This window comes from Rattus norvegicus, chromosome 16, assembly GCF_036323735.1.
Source record: "Rattus norvegicus strain BN/NHsdMcwi chromosome 16, GRCr8, whole genome shotgun sequence".
Lineage (NCBI taxonomy): Eukaryota > Metazoa > Chordata > Mammalia > Rodentia > Muridae > Rattus > Rattus norvegicus.
The window spans coordinates 51,446,796-51,465,848 of NC_086034.1; the positions used below are offsets into that span (position 1 = coordinate 51,446,796).

At 42.4% G+C, this 19,053-nt stretch overlaps 2 protein-coding genes across 6 annotated transcripts in view; one reads left to right on the plus strand and one right to left on the minus strand.

The window, feature by feature from the left end:
* Nucleotides 1-588: 588 nt before the first annotated feature.
* Rwdd4 (RWD domain containing 4) lies at nucleotides 589-18,923 on the minus strand. Of its 3 annotated transcripts, NM_001034994.1 has the most exons (8): nucleotides 18,691-18,923; nucleotides 15,746-15,826; nucleotides 10,236-10,345; nucleotides 10,002-10,149; nucleotides 8,720-8,837; nucleotides 5,313-5,362; nucleotides 5,176-5,178; nucleotides 589-2,737 (listed from the first exon to the last, which is right to left on the minus strand). In NM_001034994.1, the coding sequence occupies exons 1-8, from the start codon at nucleotides 18,712-18,714 to the stop codon at nucleotides 2,705-2,707; spliced, it is 567 nt and encodes a 188-aa protein (NP_001030166.1). In that variant the 5' UTR covers nucleotides 18,715-18,923; the 3' UTR covers nucleotides 589-2,704. The 3 variants fall into 3 exon arrangements, with proteins under 3 accessions (NP_001030166.1, XP_063131724.1, XP_063131725.1); XM_063275654.1 differs by having other exon boundaries at nucleotides 589-5,178; nucleotides 18,691-18,822; XM_063275655.1 differs by lacking the exon at nucleotides 18,691-18,923 and having other exon boundaries at nucleotides 589-5,178; nucleotides 10,236-10,341; nucleotides 15,746-15,828.
* Trappc11 (trafficking protein particle complex subunit 11) overlaps nucleotides 18,836-19,053 on the plus strand; it is a 46,373-nt gene continuing 46,155 nt past the window's right edge. For all 3 annotated transcript variants that reach the window (XM_006253134.4, XM_063275230.1, XM_063275232.1), the window contains exon 1: nucleotides 18,836-18,973. The gene's annotated coding sequence lies outside the window, so the exon portion shown is untranslated. The remainder of the gene's footprint in view (nucleotides 18,974-19,053) is intronic.

The window sequence follows — 19,053 nt, forward strand, 5'->3', positions numbered from 1 at the left end:
CCTGATAGTGAAGATCAAACTTGCCCCAAGGAACTAGAAGACCCTAACCAGCAGGAAGTAGCCTAACATTACATCACTTCCTCTCCATTCTCTCCTTTCTCTCTCCCCTATCTACCGTTAGGGAGTTGAAAGGGTGGAGAAGGGTGGAAGAAAGAACCCACACGATAGTAAAAGACAAGTTACAGGATCCGAGTGTGTGGTAACTCTTGGATGCAGCGTGTGCTGATAGCATATGTATTTGTGTATCGCTAGCCCTCCATCAGAACAGAAGCTCAGGGTGGGGCCTCTCACTCAGGGCCCTGGCTGGACAATGGGTCTGAGTTAGTAATGTGCAGACAGGTGTGCGTAGCTTCCAGTACTAGGCTGACCGGAAGCGCAAGCTGCTTTAACTTCCATTGCAATTTCCATCTACTTATTTTGGGTATTCCTTACTTTCTCTTGAGCTTTTTTTTTTTTTTTTTTTGAATATTTCTTCTTTGAATGGTTCCCAGCAGGAGCACATATCTCACACCATAAGAAAGATAATTTTACTGAAGATTTTAAAAGTTATTCTTTCTGAAGTGATTTGAAATAAACATATAGAAAAAGTCACTGTAATTCAGACTTTATTGCTCATCAGTCACGTCATCACACACAGTTTTAAGTAAACAGACTTTGAGAAAATATACTGGGAGCATTATCAGACCAGCATTATTTTTGATGCAAATGTTCAAGTGTTTATAAGGTAACAAGGGATAGCATTACCACCGTCTGCCCCAGAGATCTATACATTTCATAGAAAAGAGTAAAAATAGTTCATTGGCATTTAACTAGCATTATTGTTTGCAATCTAAGAACCACAATAACTTTGACCAGAGAACCAGAGAAATGACCTTTAGAACAGAACAAAGTACTTTTTTTCTATTACAAAATGTTTCTTGAAAAGAAAAAAACAAATCAAGATGACAATGAAAATGCACAAACAGAAGCTCTCAAAGAAAAGCTGTTGTAGTCTAGGCTTCTCCAATATTTGTCTAGAAAACAAGACAGGCGTGAACAAACTCTCACTGTGACTACAGGTGTGAGCAAACTCTCTCACTGTGACTACACTTACTTTTCAGCTCATACAATTTAACCAGAGCCAAGGGGTAACTTTGTGAAATCCATACATACATCTGCTCTTATGCTTAGGTAACGTCTCTGAAAGTTGATTGGTCTTTAAAACCTGATATAAACTACACAGTGAAGCTTGGTGTTCTAAGAATGTGGAAGCACACACAACCACTGTAATACTAACACACACACACACACACACACACACACACACACCAATACCCCAATACCTGTTCTAGTAAAACTATAGCGAGTTTCCTTTCCTAATGATTTTAAAAACCAAGCATGTATAACAATAGTTCAGCATGTCAAAGATTGGATATATATTATTAAAAAGACACAGAGATTAGGAAACACATTTGGATACTTGAAAAGACACTATAAAAAAAATAACCTACCAAAAAAACAAAACCCCCACAAGAACCAAGCACCGCCCCTCCAGATTCAAAGCGTGTTTAATGTTGACTCCACTGAAAGACCTCTTACCAAACAACAAAACATCACAATAGCAAATATTAGGAATTAAAACCACTGTCTCCAACAGTACAAAAATTAAATATTAAGGCATCTTTTACTTTCATCCTGACCTATGCAGCAAAGAGAAATGTCTTAAATAAGAGCTAGCACTTATTCAAATGCTTCCTAAAGTATTTGGCAAATTTGTTGTTTTTGCTTTGTTTGGTGTGGTGTACGGTCGTGCATGCAAGTGTACCTGGTATTTGTATTTGTGTGCAGATGGGTGTATGCACATGTGCTTGCCCTCAAGGCCAGAGATTTATGTTATATGTCTTCCTCTATTGTTCTCTACCAGAACCAGGAGCTCAAAGATTCAGCTAGACTGTCAGGCCAGCAAGCACCAGGGCTCCTCCTGTCTCCGCCTCCCCAGCTCTGGGTTCCAGGTGCAGGCCCGGTTTTTTGTGTGGGTGGTTGGGGATCTGAACTCAGGTCCCCAGGCTTGCACAGCAAGCCCTTGACTGACTGAACCATTTCCCCACCCCCTTAATTTTCTTCTTATATTCCTTTATTATTCACATAATTGAAAGCTTTCATGATCACACACCTGCATCCAATCTAAAAGGATACATAATTATCAATTTATTTAGGAAAAGCAATTCGCTATTGAAAATAAAGAGCAACTACAGAGTCACATAAAGCTCAACACCCGTACTCAGACTTCTCTGAATCGACTTACGTTTTGCTACCTAGGCAAAAGGCGAGCCGCTGTAGTATGGGTCACACCTCGGATGCCAGAGACTTGGAACTGGGCTCTGCTGAACTGAGAGTTCAAACATGCTTTTGTTGGCCTTTAGAAATGATCACATGGCTTGGGTCAGATGGCTAAGTGACCGCTGACTTCACTCTGTGGAGCCATCCACTGGCGATGATGCTCGACAGCTTCAGAAAGTACTCTGAACAAGTTACACTTTGACCTTTTATTAAGGCGAGTTTGTGAAGATAAATTTACTACAACCAAACCCCTTCATGAACCTTCCGCTTATATTTTTTCAAGACACACACAAGAGAACATGTCCTGTAAAGAGCCACTCAGTACCAGAACTAAAGGAAGGAGAGATGCTGAGCCGGGCTGCGCTCGCCCTGGTGCAGGGGCTTGCTACTCGTCATCTTTAGAGCCAGATTTGCTTAACTGATTAAAAAAAAAAAAGATACAAGTATTAAGTGGAGACAATCTGCAGTATCTGAGTCATTGTTTCTAATCAGAATCAAAACTAAATAAGTAATGGGAAAGACAGATCAAGTCATGGGAGCTTAAATTGTAACTGTTTCTATATGTAACCATTTCTAACCCTAGGTGAAGTTACTTCCAACGGGTATAAAAAACAACCCCAAAGCTGGGTTCAGCAGAGCAAGGTTATATGGGGGAAGATCTGGCGCAGCTTTCTAAGAATAAATCAAACCCGAACCGAGCCTATAAAAGGTAGCTTGCTAAATGAATGCCATTCTTCTATTCCGTCTTCTATCATAGGCTTCATTTTGTTCGCCCAGGCTTGATATTTTTGCTGATAATATAGTCTGCGAATCATGCTATATTGATAATGTCTAGTGCTTTCTCGGTAACTAGTGCTGTTCTAAGTGTTCTGGTGAACACATTAACTCCATAGGAGCCTTCTTTTCTATCACACTTTATTAGAAGTGTGAGACCTGAGATACAGTTGTCCTAAAGCATCTGGCTGCGGGGCAGAAGAACAGGCTCCCACCCGGGGCAATCTGACTCTGCTGGCCTTGGTTGTAACTCCTCAGACACCATGTCATGCATGTGTCAATACAACAAAGCGGGGCAGCAATAGATGATAAACTATTATGTTTTATAAATTTACACATTATTGTGTGTATTGGTGTGTGCACATGCGCATGTGAGGGTGCATGAGTGTGCCCAGGTGTGTCTGTGGAGATTCAAGGAGCACTTGTTCTGACTTAGTTCTTTTTTCCTACCAAGTGGGAGCTAGGGATTGAACTCTGGCCAACAGGCATGACACCAAGTGTCTTTACCTGTAATGTGTATATTCATGGTGATGGAGACCTATATCATCAGACCAAAAGGTGAATTCTTCCTTTTGTAAATTTAGATTTTTTTTTTTTGGTTCTTTTTTTCGGAGCTGGGAACCGAACCCAGGGCCTTGCGCTTCCTAGGCAAGCGCTCTACCACTGAGCTAAATCCCCAACCCCATAAATTTAGATTTTTTTTTAAAAAAAGTGTACATGTAGTGTATGTGTGTGCTATGCATAGACGTGTGTTTGTGTGAATAAAAAAAATTGCTTTAATAAAATAAGCCACCTTACAGATAACAATTCTTAAACTTTAAGTGTGAAACCATAACTTAACAAATTTTAAATCTGCTTTTTTTTTTTCTGGTAAAAATCTTAAGGAAGAGTTGGCAAATTTGGGGAGAAACTGATTAATTCTCAAACCACACAAACGTGATTCTGAATAGGATAACCACCCATCACCACAGATCAATCCCATTGTATACCACATGATGAATACCGTGGGAGCCGGGGCTGCAGAGACACCTCCGTGGCTAAGAGCTCTTGCTGCTCTTGTGAAGGACCCATGTTCAGTTCCTAGAACCCACATTGGGCAGCTCACAACCAACACAGATGGTGTACACACAAGCAGGCACATATGCACACACTTGTAAATGGCCAAGAAAATGATTGCTAAGCCAGACGACCCTTCAGTCTCCAGGACCTACAGGGTAGGAAAGAACCAATTCCTCCAAGTTGTCCTTGGGTCTCCACACCCATGGTAAATAATGCAATAAAACAATTTTGAAGAATACTGTGGGAAACTATGGCACCATGAAGGGTAAAAGTTCCCAAACACAGGGATATTGCTAAATATCCTGTGGATATTGAAGGAATTAAAGACTTTCTGTTTTTAAACGTGTTACAGCTGCTGCATTTAGAATTAAAACTAACATTCATTCATATAAAACTAATAATAAACCTATAATGCAACAACCCAACCATTTGCGTGTATATATGTGCGTGTGTGTGTGCATGTGTTACATGTTTGTGTGTGCATGTGTTACATGTTTGTGTGTGTATGTATTACATGTTTGTGTGAGTGTGTGCACGATGCCAGTCAAGTGACCTTCTTGATTGTTTTCCTCGTTACTTTTTTAGTCATGGCCTCCCACAAAAGTTAGAGCTCATCAATTTAGCAAGGCTTGCTGGGTAATGAATTCTGCACTTGGCCAGTCTCTCACCCCTAAATGCACGCCACTGAACCCAGCTGTTTATGTATATGGAGGTCTAAACTCGGGGCCTCATATGTGCACAGTAGGCCCTTTACTGACAGAGCTATCTCTCTTCCCTCAGTAATAGCTACACTTTCTAATGAAGACTAGAATGGGGCTGCTTTCCGTCTACTGAGCTCTCTTTATGATCTAGTGCAACAGAAGGTGGCTGGATTCACACAGATCTGCTCTACAGAAACTGATCCTGGGCTGACAGCGCAGCAAAGGGACGAGAGCCAAGCTTCCAGCTCCAGGGCTCTCACTTCTGAGAAAGAACGCCTAACAGGAAGGAAACAGAGAACGTAAAGACTTCAAGAATACTTACATGCTGAATCCAAAAGTGTGAACAGACATCCGGAAAGTCCCGAAGGCAGCAGGAAGAAAAATGAAAAATACACATTTTGTTATTTGATGGCAATAAGTTTTAACAACTTTGAAGGCTTGAGTGTAAGTTTGCTATACCTTCACGACGTCAACCCAGTTCCAGCCTCGAGGGAGTTCCCCTTTGTGATCTGGAAAACAAAATCAGTAACTTTACTACATCTGGTCGGTTAGTTGTAAATGAACTGATCGCCCAGCAAAGAATACTTTTTATACTGTTGCATTGAACAGGTCAATGGCAAGCTGACATCACACACCACGAATGTTATCTTTGTGACCTTAAAGGCCCATCCTGGAGGTAGCTGCAAAGTCTCCGAGACACACCCCCTTTTACATTTACCCCAGATCCACTCAGGACGAAACCTGTTACCAAAAAAGCAAGCAGTGCGATTGACATCATATTGCTCCCACGCAGGTGCAGTCCTGCTTCCCCTGGGCCCTTGGCTCTGAATAGGAGAGAATGTGTCGACAAATGTTTGGCTTCAGGACTAAGAGGACTGCAAGCTAACTTCTATATAGCTTGGCCATGCTCTGACAAAACATTATCTGACGTTCTTCAAAAGGAGCTTCAGTCTATTGCAGCGTTTCTCCACCTATGGGTCACGACCCCCACAGAGATCAAACATCAGATCTTCACGTTACTATTCATAACAGCAGCAAAATTACAGTTACGGAATAGTAATGAAATAATTTTAGAGTTGGGGGTCACTGCAACATGAGGAATCGTATTAAAGGACTGCAACATTAGGAAGGCTGAGAACCAATGCTCGATTGAGAATGCTTGGGACAAAGCTCACAAGGCCTCATATAGAAACACATGGTTTAATCTAGGTTCTCTGCATATGTTATACTTGTGTTGCGTGGTTTTCTTGTGGGATTCCTGTGTGGGAGCGGGGGTTGTCCATGACTCGTTTGCCAACCTTTGGGGACCCTTTCTTTCTGGGTTATCTCCTCAAGCCTTGGTGTGAGAACATGTAGGATCTTATTGTAGCTTGTTTTTTTTTTTTTTTTGGTTCTTTTTTTCGGAGCTGGGGACGGAACCCAGGGCCTTGCGCTTCCTAGGTAAGCGCTCTACCACTGAGCTAAATCCCCAGCCCCTTATTGTAGCTTGTTATGCAGTGTTTAGTTGATGTCTCTGGAAGGCCTGCTCTTTACTGAGAGGGAGTTAGAAGGGCAGAGGTTCGGGAAGAAAGGAGATGCTCAGGGGAGGGACTGGGGAGGGAGAAGAAATGCAATCAGGTGTACTGCATGAGAGAAAAATTAAAAAAAGGAAAAAAGCATGGTTTATAAAATGTTTTCATTTTTTTTTAAATTTATTTATTTATTATATGTAAGTACACTGTACTGTCTTCAGACACACCAGGAGAGGGCATCAGATCTCATTACAGATGGTTGTGAGACACCATGTGGTTGCTGGGATTTGAACTCAGGACCTCTGGAAGAGCAGTCAGTGCTCTAAACCACCGAGCCATCTCTCCAGCCCATGTTTTCATCTTTTAATATTCAAAGTCAAAGAACAATTTAACAAATAGACATTTTATTTAAAAAGTCTTCACTATTAGTGCCAGCAAGACGGCTCAGCAGGTGAGGGACGCGCTGCCTAGCCTGACCCCCAAGTCCAATCCCTGGGCCCCACAAAAGCTGGTCTCTGATCCCCACACAAATACTCATGTGTCCACAGAGACAGGTGTGCGCAAAGGAAAGGGAGACAATTCTTCTACTTCAAACGCCTTCTCTTACTCTTCCTGAAGGCTGCATGTCTCACTTTATGAAGCTTTAAAAAAAACTCACATTTGAAACATGGATTATATGAATTAAAAAAAAAAAACCTCTATAATCTGAAAGTTTTTGAATAGTTTTAGACTTTGGAGCATTTTAGACCTTGAATTTATGACTGCTCAATCAGGAACTATGAAAATATTCCAAATCTGGAAGGTTCTGAACTCTGTGGCCCCAAGCATATGTATAAGACCTGAATTAACTTTCCAGAAAATAATTTAGAAACTAATGATTCTCAGAGAAAGGCAATTCTTATAGGAGCCCGGTTCCTGATGGAAATGTCAGACCAGCCAGTAAGCATCTAAGTCACAGTCACTCGGCACACGGCTGGATCATCAGTTAGGTGCACAGGCTAGCCTGTTTTCTTTAGCATGAACGTTCTCAGTCACACACTCCTCCACTGTCATAATAGGGTGATTAAACCTTAGTAGGGCATCATCAAAGAGGCAAGCGTTGGGGTGGGGGAGACACTGTTTAATGAAAATGACCACAGGCTGTAAGGCATGAGGGGTGACTGCTACAGATGCTAAAATGCTCCAAATGACAATAACCAGAATTCTAGAAAACAGAATGCCATGGCTAATTTCTTTTTCCCTTCAGCTATGTACACTTTACCACTTCCTGACATGCGGGTGAACATCCCGTGGGGTCTTTTATAGCACAATTTCAAAATTGTTGAAAGGACTACTGCAATATTAGTTTCTTTTATTCTACCATCAACAGACATTAAACAAAAATAAACCTATGATCCCTCCATAAAACCCAGGGCAGAGGCTGGAGAGATGACTTGGCAGTTAAAAGCACTTGCTGCCCCTCAATGATAAGAGATTGGTTTCCAGCACCCATGTCAGGATCTGCCTGTAGTTCCAGGGCTGGGGGCTCCAACACTCTTTCTGTGACTCCATGAGCAACATGCATGCACGCACACACGCAGGCACGCACACACGCAGGCACGCACACATGCAGGCACGCACACACGCACACACCTTTATGTAAATGTGTGTGTCCATACAACAACACTCTTCTTTTCCCTAGTTGGGAAAATTCAGATGGATGCCCATTTGCCAATCTAAGAGGAAGAAGAAGGAGCAGACATAGCTGTTGATTGGAGCTGAAGCTTATAATCCTTTCCTGGAGGAGTCTGTTCTCATATACACGGGAATTCTTTTCTGAAGACTTATTGTATAATCAAGTTAATTATAGGGGAAAAAAAATTAAACAACTATGCTAAGATAGAAGGATGTGCCAGACTCAAGTGGAAACTATTTCACACAGCTTTTACAAGTACACGGGCAAGTAAAATCCCACATGCTACAGTGCTCAGGTAGGACGTGCCTTGTCTATTTTTCTAATGCCCCTCAGTGAGAATATTTGTAATTGCTTTGTGAGTCATTCTCTCAAAGTAGCAATAAATACAGTATTTTTATACTGTGACCAATGGATCTCTGATTCACATGCTCCAAGAATACACTACAGAATTAGCCAGGAAGTGGTGGCACACGCCTTTGATCCCAGCACTCCGGAGGCAGAGGCAGGAGGATCTCTGAGTTTGAGGCTAGCCTGGTCTAGAGTGAGTTATCGGATAGCCAGGGCTGTTATACAGAGAAACTCTATTTTGAACACAAAACAAACGTAAACCTAATCATAGCAAGCAGCACAGTAAACCAACCCACGTCCCGTGTTACCCAAGACAAACAGCAAATGCAAACCTGTTTTATCTGCCAGCTTGCGCTTCTGAGCTTTGGAAAGTTGTTCTTTCTTGTCTTTTTTCTTACTTGATGGGGCTGCGCTGGGAGTTTCAACCGAGATGATATTGGCTATAGGCGTCTACAAGAACAGAAACAGATCTTAGACTCGTACCTGAAAACCTACTGGATTAGAGTGAACACGGATACATCTTGAAGGGAATGGTGGGTTTCTAAATTTACAAAGTAAAAGTGTTGCTGCTGGGGCTGGAGAGATGGCTCAGCGGTTAAGAGCTCTGACTGCTCTTCCAGAGGTCCTGAGTTCAATTCCCAGCTCCACATGGTGGCTCACAACCTTCTGTAATGGGGATCAGATGCCCTATTCTGATATGTCTGAAAAACAGCTACAGTGTACTTATAAATAAAATTATCTTTAAAAAAAAAAAAGTGTTGCTGCTGCTAATCACTCAGTGGCCCAGGGCTCCTCATGCACCACCAGCCTTGCTCCCATTTTCAAGGACACAACGCTGGGATAGCAGTTGAACCAGGAGAAGGAGTCTGACTCTCCGTGTTATGTTGACGATCTGAGGGTCCAACATAACTGTCTAAACCACTGGGCTTGCTGTTACTATTGGTGCCTCTTTAGAGACGTCATACATCCCCCCTTAGATCTTCTTGTTCCCTGAAGAAAATCTTTAACATATTTGGGCTCACTTCTGACTATATAGATCATTTACTTGAGCCTTACCACAGCTGTCTAAAGTAAACACTATTATAACCCACATAACCCTGAGAAACTGGGCACACAGAGATCATGACAACTGACCGAAGTCATAGGGCTAAAAAGGTAGTACAGGAGGATTGGAACCCATATAAGTCTCCAATAGAACCATGACAAGACCGACTCCCCCTTCTTCCCTCCCCCCTCCATTTCCTTCCTTCCTTCTTTCCTTCCTTCTTCCTTTCTTCCTCCGTCAGCACCTTACTATGCAGCCCTGGTTGGCAGAAATCACAGACCTGCCTCTGCCTCCCTGGCTCTGGGATTAAAGACATACACTATTATGCCTTGCTTCAATTTCCATGGTTAGAAGTATTTTAACCTTTGCTGAAGAATGAAAATTGACAGCTCACAATGGCATTCTCTCCATTCAATAGAGGAAAGCCAAGATTCATTGGTCTCATTTAACCCAAATGTCATTCTCTGTTCATGGCAAACACAAAATCTTCTAACTTTCAAAAACCAACTAGTAAAAAATAAAACCGACACGCCCAGGCCAGAACCATCTGTGGCACCAACTGCACTCACTGTGGAACTTCCGGGATGATGGTTCTCCATGAACTGCTCTTTATTGTCTTTAGCATACTCGAACAGCGTGTAGGTCATGGCCGTGCCGAGATTCACTTCTACTGCTTCCTGCAGCTTGGCTAAGATACTCTGCTTCACAGCCGAGGAGCTGCGATACAGAGAAATCATTGTCAAGGGCAAGGAAAAGGGAAGAAAAGGAAGCCGCTGAGAAAACCAGAAAACCAAACTACTCACATGGTGTTGTTAAAAAAGGCGTTCATAGAGATGACCGGAGGCGTCTGGGGGTATGTCTCTGTCCAGGAGATCTCTATTAGAAAGGCTTTGGGATCGCCGTCTTCACCTATCTGAAGAAAAGGGAGTCTTAGGCTTGTGGAAAGTCATCAGGAGAACCACATTACTATCTATGAGGTGGTTCTCTCCAATACTCATGTTCAAAATCTGAGGCATAATATGCTGAGAAGTTACAAGGTACTGGGTAGAGCTGACCAAGGGTGAGGGGACTATGAACAGCTCTGACTTCTGCTTTAGTCCCATCCTGCTCCAGGAAGCCGCCATTTCTGCTGCGGGCTTTTCAATGCTAAGGATACATTTTACATTTTTTTTTTTTTTTTTGTTTCCAATGGGGAAGATAAGACATCAACTACAAGGAACAGATGACAACCGAGCTGAGCTGTGTGTGACAGCACAGGGTCTGGGTGGGGGTGGGGCAGAGGCAGGTGAACCTCTGAGCTTGATGCCAGCTCATATGATGTCTACAGAGAAGCCCTGTGTCAAAAAACACAATCGGGACCTCAGTAGGCGAGAATAATTATGCACAAATTTGAAACACCTTGTCTTGGAGGCTTCTAACTGCTAAATTGCAACAGGCACAAAGAACTTGGCAAGTGATACATGCTGTACAAGTGGGAAGAGACCAGAAAACGGAGTGTAAAACAGACTAGCAAAGCAAAGGGCCGGGGAGAGGGTGCAGTAGCCCTACCCCGCAGAGCAATTCCTGAGAATGCCTTCTGTTTTGTCAACTTTTTATTTAAAGCATCTTTAATCTTCGGGAAAAGCTAAACTGGCACCATAAACGCTCACTGGTATGTATTTACTAAATGCCACATTCCGTTTCTTTGTCATTTCCCTCTAGCACAGAAATGAACATCTACTCCTCTAACATTTTCTTCACTTTGGTTTTGGTTGACGCATTTGAAAGTAATGCAACGTCTTTAGTTATTTATGGGTGAAAAGAAAATAACTCAGGGTATCTTTATAGTGAAAAGACAATCGTCATGCCCCCAAGAATTCAACACATATAAAAATCTCACCCAATAATTATTCATATTCATCCTCCAACTATGCTTAGAGTGCCCTTTAATTGATACCACTCTCACCCCGGAAATCTAAACCCACTAAAGGTATTTTGTAATTCATTGTAATATCTCTCTAGTCTATATTAATAGAACCCTCCTTCGGGCTTTTTAAGTCTTTTTATGATCTTAAGAGTCTAGGCCAGACCCAGGTGTGGTGGCGCAAGCCTTTAATCCCAGCACTCAGGAGGCAGAGGCAGGCAGACCTCTGAGTTCAAGGCCAGCCTGGTCTACAGAGCAAATTCCAGGAGAGTGGGCAGACAGCTACACGTAGAAACGCTGTCTTGGAAAAGAAAAGGCGTCTAGGCAAGTTTTCTTGACTAACATCCCCAGTAGACAACGACCTCCTCTGTTCAGATTCAGATGGACCACCTGGTGAGGAGAGGTGGCACGGTGGCTCTCGCTGCGTCCAATCAGGAGTCACCCCCGGGGACAATGTCTTCACTGTAGAGGTAATGAAGTAATCCGTGCAGTACTAACACAAAACTACGTCACCACCCTGTTTCCTAGCAACCTCTGCCTAGAGACTTCAGCATCTGTTAATAACACTTGCTGGAATCAAGCTTTCACTTCCGGGGCCTGTGAGATAGATGGCTTAGTGGGGTAAAGGCATATGCTGTAAATAAAGCCTGATGACCTGAGTTTGTGTGTTGGAACCCACATAGTGGAAGGGAACAAGCAACTCACACGCCCTGTGGCACGCCTGTGCCCCTCCAACAAACACTCACACCAAATAAATGGAAAATAGAAAAAAATTTCACCTCAAATGAGTATTTGCTTCCCCTTTATATTCTGCTCACACTAAGTCTCCTACTTCCTGCTACACTCAGCATCAATGCAAGTTGAGGCCGAGAAACAGCATCAAATAAACGTAGGGCCTCTTGATAGGTCAGCATGAGTCAATCGCAGGCATGATGGATGCAGTAAAAGGTGAGAGAAGATAGACGCTTCAAGTCCTCATCAGGGCTTAGGAGAAACAGACTGCCAAGCTCTCACTGTATTAAAGACAGAGCCAGGACCACTCCTGTCTTCGAAGACACCCAATGGCTTACAAAACTGCAGAATGGATAGCGTTTAAAAGTAAAACGAGGCAGCAAGTGAAGGTGAAATTAAGTCTGCTTCAAACTGAGGGCAGACAGAGACTGGGCAAATGGTCCCAGAGGTTATTTTAGCTCAGATAAGTCACATGAGTAAGAGACGAGAGAGGAACAAGAGTTACAACGTATCTAAAGACAATACTTAAGTGGGGGAAAGACACTGAGATCATTTAGCAGTCTGTTGTGCCTAATAAGTTGACAAAGTTTGGCAGAGGTAGCTCAAGACGAAAGGAGTGGCTGGAGACCTGCCTGGCCGAAATTAAGAGCACCTGCCACATAGGACACACCTTTAATCTCAGCACTCGGGAGGCACAGGCAGGTGGATCTCTGTGAGTTTGAGGCCAGCCTGGTCTACAGAGGGAGTTCCAGGACAGCCAGGGCTACACAGAGAAACCCCGCCTCAAAAAACAAAACAAAACAAAACAAAACAAAACAAAACAAAACAAAACAAAACAAAACAAAACAAAACAAGAGTATTTGCCACTATTGCAGAGGACTGGGGTTAGTTCCCAAAACTCTCACAGCAGCTTACGAAAGCCAGTTAACTCCAGTTCCCCGGAATATGGAGCCCTCTTTTTGGAAGAGTACCAGGAACACACGATACACACACACACACACAATACATCTAGGCAAAACACTCATATACACAAAATAAAAATTAATCTCTTTTTAAAAGTGGACTTTGATTATGGATCTAAGAACAGAGCCATCATTCTACGGGCAAGAAAAACCCAGAAACCTCTTTAAACAGGCAATGGCAAGACTACTTAAATGTTGAACTGGTGGTGTGTTACGGTGTAAGCAAGAAGTGTGTGGGGCGGGGTGAGGGGAAGGAGGTGGGGGAACAGGGCCATCATTTAGGAGCCTACTCAGCTGCTCTGTGTAAGAACAGAGGGTCCAATGGGGCAGAACCCTGGCTCTCCTCCTCTGACTACTGACGCACTATCTCCAATTTCCTGTTTCACTCTACTGTATAGCAAACATACGTAACCCAGACCATTCTGCATAGTGCACTCAACTGATACCATTAGTGGAGATGTTTAGGAAAGCATATGAGAATCCTCAGAGCCTTTTGGTAAAGAAAAGTAACAGTGTCTGGGAAAATCCAAGAAGGCAGCTGGACTTAAAACAGAAGAGGCCAGGTCTTAATTCCGTCATGACCGCGGTCATTAAGAGTTCCCTGATGGGACTTAGAATCACCCCAGAAACAAACCTCTGGGCATGTCTGTGAGGGGTTTTCTAGGTTATGTTAACTAAGGTAGGAAGACCCAGGATAATGTGGACATCGCTTCGTGGGCATATCCATGTCAGGAGAGTGAGACCTGGTACAAGTGTTCTTTCTCTCGGCTTCCTGACTTTGGGTAAAATATGGGTAAGCCTCACACAGGATGCTTCTGCCACAACTTCCTTGCCACTGATGTGAACCAAAATAAAGTCTTCCTCCCTTCCTTTTGTTTTTTTTAAATGCATTTATTATTACTGTGTATGTGTGATTTGTATGGAGAAATACAAGTCCCACAGTACACAGAGGCCAGGGCTGGGGGCTTGCACAGTAAGTGTTCTTAGCTCTCTGGCCCTCCAGTTGCTTTGTCAGGTATTTGGTTCCAGCAACAAGGAAAGTAACAGTTACAGTTGTTACCCAGATAGAGGCAGTACGAGGCAGTCAGGCCTGAGGGGGACTGGGAACTGCTGTAGATCAGTGCTTCTCAATCTGAGTCTCCACCCCTTTGGGGTTCAAATGACCCTTTTAGAGAGGTCACCCAAGACCAATGGAAAACACAGATATTTACATTATGATTAATAACAGCAGCAAAATTACAGTTATAAAATAGCAATGGAAGTAATTTCATAGTCGGGGGGGATCATCACAACATGAGGAACTGTATTAAAGGGTCACAGCATTAGGAAGGGTGCGAATCACTGCTATAGAAAGTTTATTTCTGGGCTCGAGAGATGGCTCAGAGGTTAAGAGCACCCGACTACTCTTCCAGAGGTCCTGAGTTCAATTCCCAGCAACCACACGGTGGTTCACAACCATCTGTAAAGAGATCCGATGCCCTTTTCTGGTGTGTCTGAAGACAGCTACAGTGTACTTATATATAATAAATGAATAAATAAAAAAAAAACCTAAAAAAAAAAAAAGAAAGAAAGAAAGTTTATTTCCTAACTATACTTGTGAGTCTAAGGTAAGAGAATCAAGAATTCAAACTATCCTGGGCTATATGATAATATTCTGTCTTAAGAAAATGAACAAATAAAAACTCATCTTCTGTCACTGTATACAATAAAGTTTGAGGCTGTATCATTATCAGCTGTGGCAGACTTTAGGCAGCTAGGACTGAGGGGGCCTTCTTTAAGAAGGTAATACCATGCAATTCCTAAGATATCTTTTTTTTTCTTCTTCTTTTTTTTTTTTTTTTTTGGTTCTTTTTTTTCGGAGCTGGGGATCGAACCCAGGGCCTTGCGCTTCCTAGGCAAGCGCTCTACCACTGAGCTAAATCCCCAACCCCCTAAGATATCTTTTACCTTTAACATTTTATAATCAAGTCAAAATGATTTTTACTGTTTTTTTGGTTTTGCTTTGTTTCATTTTGTTTACCTTCTGAGTTAGGCTAGAGTGATGGTTCAGTTGTTAAGAGCGTTGGTTGACCTTCTTAAAGGACTTACGTTCATTTCCCAGCACCTACATGTCAGCTCACAATAGTTGTCCATGACTCTAGCTCAGGGGATCCAATGCTCTCTCACCTGAGCTCTGTAAGCACCGGGCATACATGTGGTACACAGACATAGTTGTTGGCAAAACACCAGACACATAAAATAAAATTATATATATGTGTGTGTGTGTGTGTGTAATATATTTATATACACATATAAATATATGAAATGTATTTTTTACAAGAGATTCTAAATTTAGTTATCAATACCAATATCATAGTGATGTGTTTTCTTTTAAATGTGTCAGGAGGGCTGAAGAGATGGGTGAGTTGCTACTGCTCTTCCAGAGGATCCTAGTTTGTTTTTCAGAACCCACATTTGGTAAATTACAGGTGACTTACAACTACCTGTAATTCCAGCTCTAGAAGACTCGATGCCCTTTTCTGGCCTCTGTAGGCCCCCACAGAGACACACACAACTAATAAAAACAAATTATTTTTAGAAAAACAAAAGTTTCAGAAACAATGGGTATGCAATAACGTTAAAGCACCAAGTGAAAAGACAGAACCAGGTTTTTATAGAATCTCCACATTCTTCTCATTACCACAAAAATGCATGCACTGTACATGCTGTGTCTTACCCTATATTGAAATGAAACTGGACTTAATTCACGGAAGCTTTCATCTCCTTCATAAATAGATCGTAAAGCTTCTAGTTCCATCTGAAAAAACAAACAAATAAACAAAAACAATGGATTTTGTTGAGTGGTATGCCTGGCTTAGAAAGACCTTAGCTTCTCATTCAAACCCACATTACATATAGTTAAGATGTGGCCTAACTTACTGGCCCTAAACCAGGATATATGTGTGCACACCAACACAGTACGATCACATTAACAGCATCTTGAGGGCAGGTGTTGGGCGAAGCTAAGGACTTTTATATTGTATCAGCTCACTTAATTCTCACATAGGCCCTGTGAAGAGTACATTACCATACTTCCTTCTCCATACGGTAGAGGAAAGATTTAGGTTAGAGCAACTTGAAAATATTTTGTCTTTTATCACTCTACTTATGGACACCTAACCCAGTGTATAGAAAATGCACTAAACTTGGAAATGAGAAACGGAAGCACAACGATTTCCTGTTTGGAAAAGAATATCAGTTATATCTAATTATTTCTATAGAGGAACACAAAGCTTAAGTGATATACAACAGCCCCAAGAAAGAAGAGAATCGACAGGATCTATTCCAGGATCTATTCAAGATGGTGGAAGGACTAGACGAGAAGATGCCAATTAGTAACCCCTGCCTGGGATTTATTCTCAATACCGTGGTTCCACAGATGAGAGAGCTCCATCACAGTGACTGAAAGCAGGGTCTTGGAGAAACAAAACCAAGGGTATCTGTTTTCATTTGCAAAAAGATTGATGTCATTAATCCTACAGATTAGAGAGGGGGACCTTGATTTACTCTCCGTGTATGAATTTTAGATTAGATCATAAAGAAACAGGGCATAAGAGCTCAGAATCCTTAGGGTCCAGCAAGCATTACAAGATATAGCTAAATACCCCTTCTCAGAGTGATCGTGTACTTTCAAGAAAAGCACCAGACTCGATCTCTTTAGATTTCAGCAAGGCTCCCTTTACAGATCAGAACAAAAACAATACAAAACAACAAAGAAAAACACAGAAATCCAAACTGGATTCAAGAATGTAACTTCAGCCATAACCCCTTTCCATACTTTAATTAATAACTTGGGCAGGAACAAAAAGAGAAGACAGGCTTGATAAAATGTGTGGATGATGATTGATGAGAAAACGAATCATGACAATGAAAGAATTAAGATGAAGTACTTTTAAATAAAGCTATGATATACTTAACAGGGTAAATATTAACATTATTACATTAAATATTACATTAAAATTGCATCTAATACCTAAATATCAAAGTAGAGGATGAAGGATGAACTGTTATTGTATAAAGCACTCAGGGGATGTTGACAGACAGTAAATCAGAAGACAGTGTGAGGCAACAGTTTCAGCAGAAGCAAACGGAGATTCAGTTCACACACTCAAATCAGGACAGCAAAGGAACTAAGATAAGTGAACAAAAGTGAACTGGAGACATATGATGTCTCTTTTTTTGTTGTTTCATTTTATTTTCAAAGCCAGCATCTTCAAAACTGGGCAGGAAACTATCTTCAAAGATCCAGACACCTATCATGAGGAAGAATAAAACTTCACTGTTGAAATCAAAGGTTCCTGGATGCTGGCACAGTAATTTTGCTAATTAGTAACCCCTGCCAGGAATTTGGTCTCAGATTCTTTAGGTCTGAGGTGGAGTCAGCTACCAGCCATGATGATGAACCATCAGTCAAGTCCATGAACTGGCAGGAATATTTTAGCAGGATATTCAGATACCAATTACCCTATGGATGTTGGGGTCCTTTATGGAGTATTTGTAACCTAGCTTCTTTTAACATCTACATTGTCAGAACATTTTAAGGAACACAGTCAAAATAAACAGCAAATTACTACATCTCTACTACTATACAAGGAGTCTACTGCGACATAAGATTTTTTTTCTATGGGATGGGATTTCTGGAACTACTCCTTTGAACCAGGTTAGTCTCAAACTCTGAAATCGGCCTGCCTGCTGCCTCCCGAAATCCTGGGATTAAAGGCGACCACCTAGAGATTTATCTTCTAATCCTTATTCTACCACACTCACCAAACCGCCCAAGGGTGCTCGAGCACTGTTGACACTTTGCTTTCTCACCTGGACACATTATAGAGTTAGAAAGTTAAATGACAAATAATTTGGGCTGGGGATTTAGCTCAGTGGTAGAGCGCTTACCTAGGAAGCGCAAGGCCCTGGGTTCGGTCCCCAGCTCCGAAAAAAAAAAGAACCAAAAAAAAAAAAAAATGACAAATAATTTATAGTACCTATTCCTTCCGAGTCTATACCAATATATTTTGCAAAACGAACAAACAAAAAAAACCCACCACCACCACCATTACCAACAAAACCCAAAGCACAAACTACAAGATTAGGATTGATATGTGGATGCTCAAAACATTGTATATCTACTCAACAACAGAATGACTGCAGACTTCACTAAGCATCAGGGACTGAAACCAAAACACAGGGTCATTCATTTTTCTCCAGAGATTTTACTTACTCAACCCTTTCTACGAAACCACAAGTTTTAAAATTTAAAGGTGTTCAGATTTTAAGACAGAATAACTGGACACACAAGCGCTAAGCCACAAAAGGGATTTAAGGATGGCCAAGTGCACTAGGGTCGTGGACCAAGGACACTCATCTTAGCAAGAAAATCTAAGGAGACCTTCGGGTTGAAAAAAAAAAAAAAAGACAAATAAGGGAAACGGGAGGTTTAGTCTCACGTGATCCATTCATGCTTGCTGGCCATACGGTTGTCCAGTGCTATCTGGCAGGCGATCCACCAACGTGGGACATCCGGACAGGCAATGAAGGCTCTCAGAGCGAAGGACATGTGCGAAGTCCGGGTGCACCACGTTGGGACCTGGGCCGAGACAGAGGTGACCAGTCCTGGGTTCTCACCTCCTGATCCTCGTTGGCACCCATCGCTCCGGGCGCTCGGCGTTCGCTACCGCGAAGAACGGGCGGGCAGCGGGCGGGAGGCCGAGGCACCCCGTTTCCGCGCCTCGGTCTAGGGAAACCTTCCTTGCAGCCGTGGGTACGACCTCGCGCACTCCCGATCCTCGGCAGCTCCAAGCCACCGGCAATCGGCTTTGGGCCGGGAACCAAGGATCGCGTTAAGTGCAATCGGGAACCAGGATCACGTTAAGGGACACCTAGACCTCTGACCAGCTACTGATGGGCGGTAACGAGGAAGCCCCGCCCCCTCTCACGATCGCTTCTCCTATTGGCTTCTTCTTTTTCCGCCCCCAACTCCTTCTCCTC

Bases quoted from the DNA above. Each gene is read 5' to 3' on its own strand.
- Rwdd4 (XM_063275654.1), bottom strand. From the start codon at position 18,714: ATGGGTGCCAACGAGGATCAGGAG. The intron at 10,346-15,745 runs GTAAGACACAGC...CCTTTTCTTCAG, and splicing joins CAGTTTCATTTCAATATAGG to ATAGGTGAAGACGGCGATCC. The intron at 5,179-5,312 runs GTATAGCAAACT...TTTTGGATTCAG, and splicing joins ACTGGGTTGACGTCGTGAAG to CATGTAAGTATTCTTGAAGT.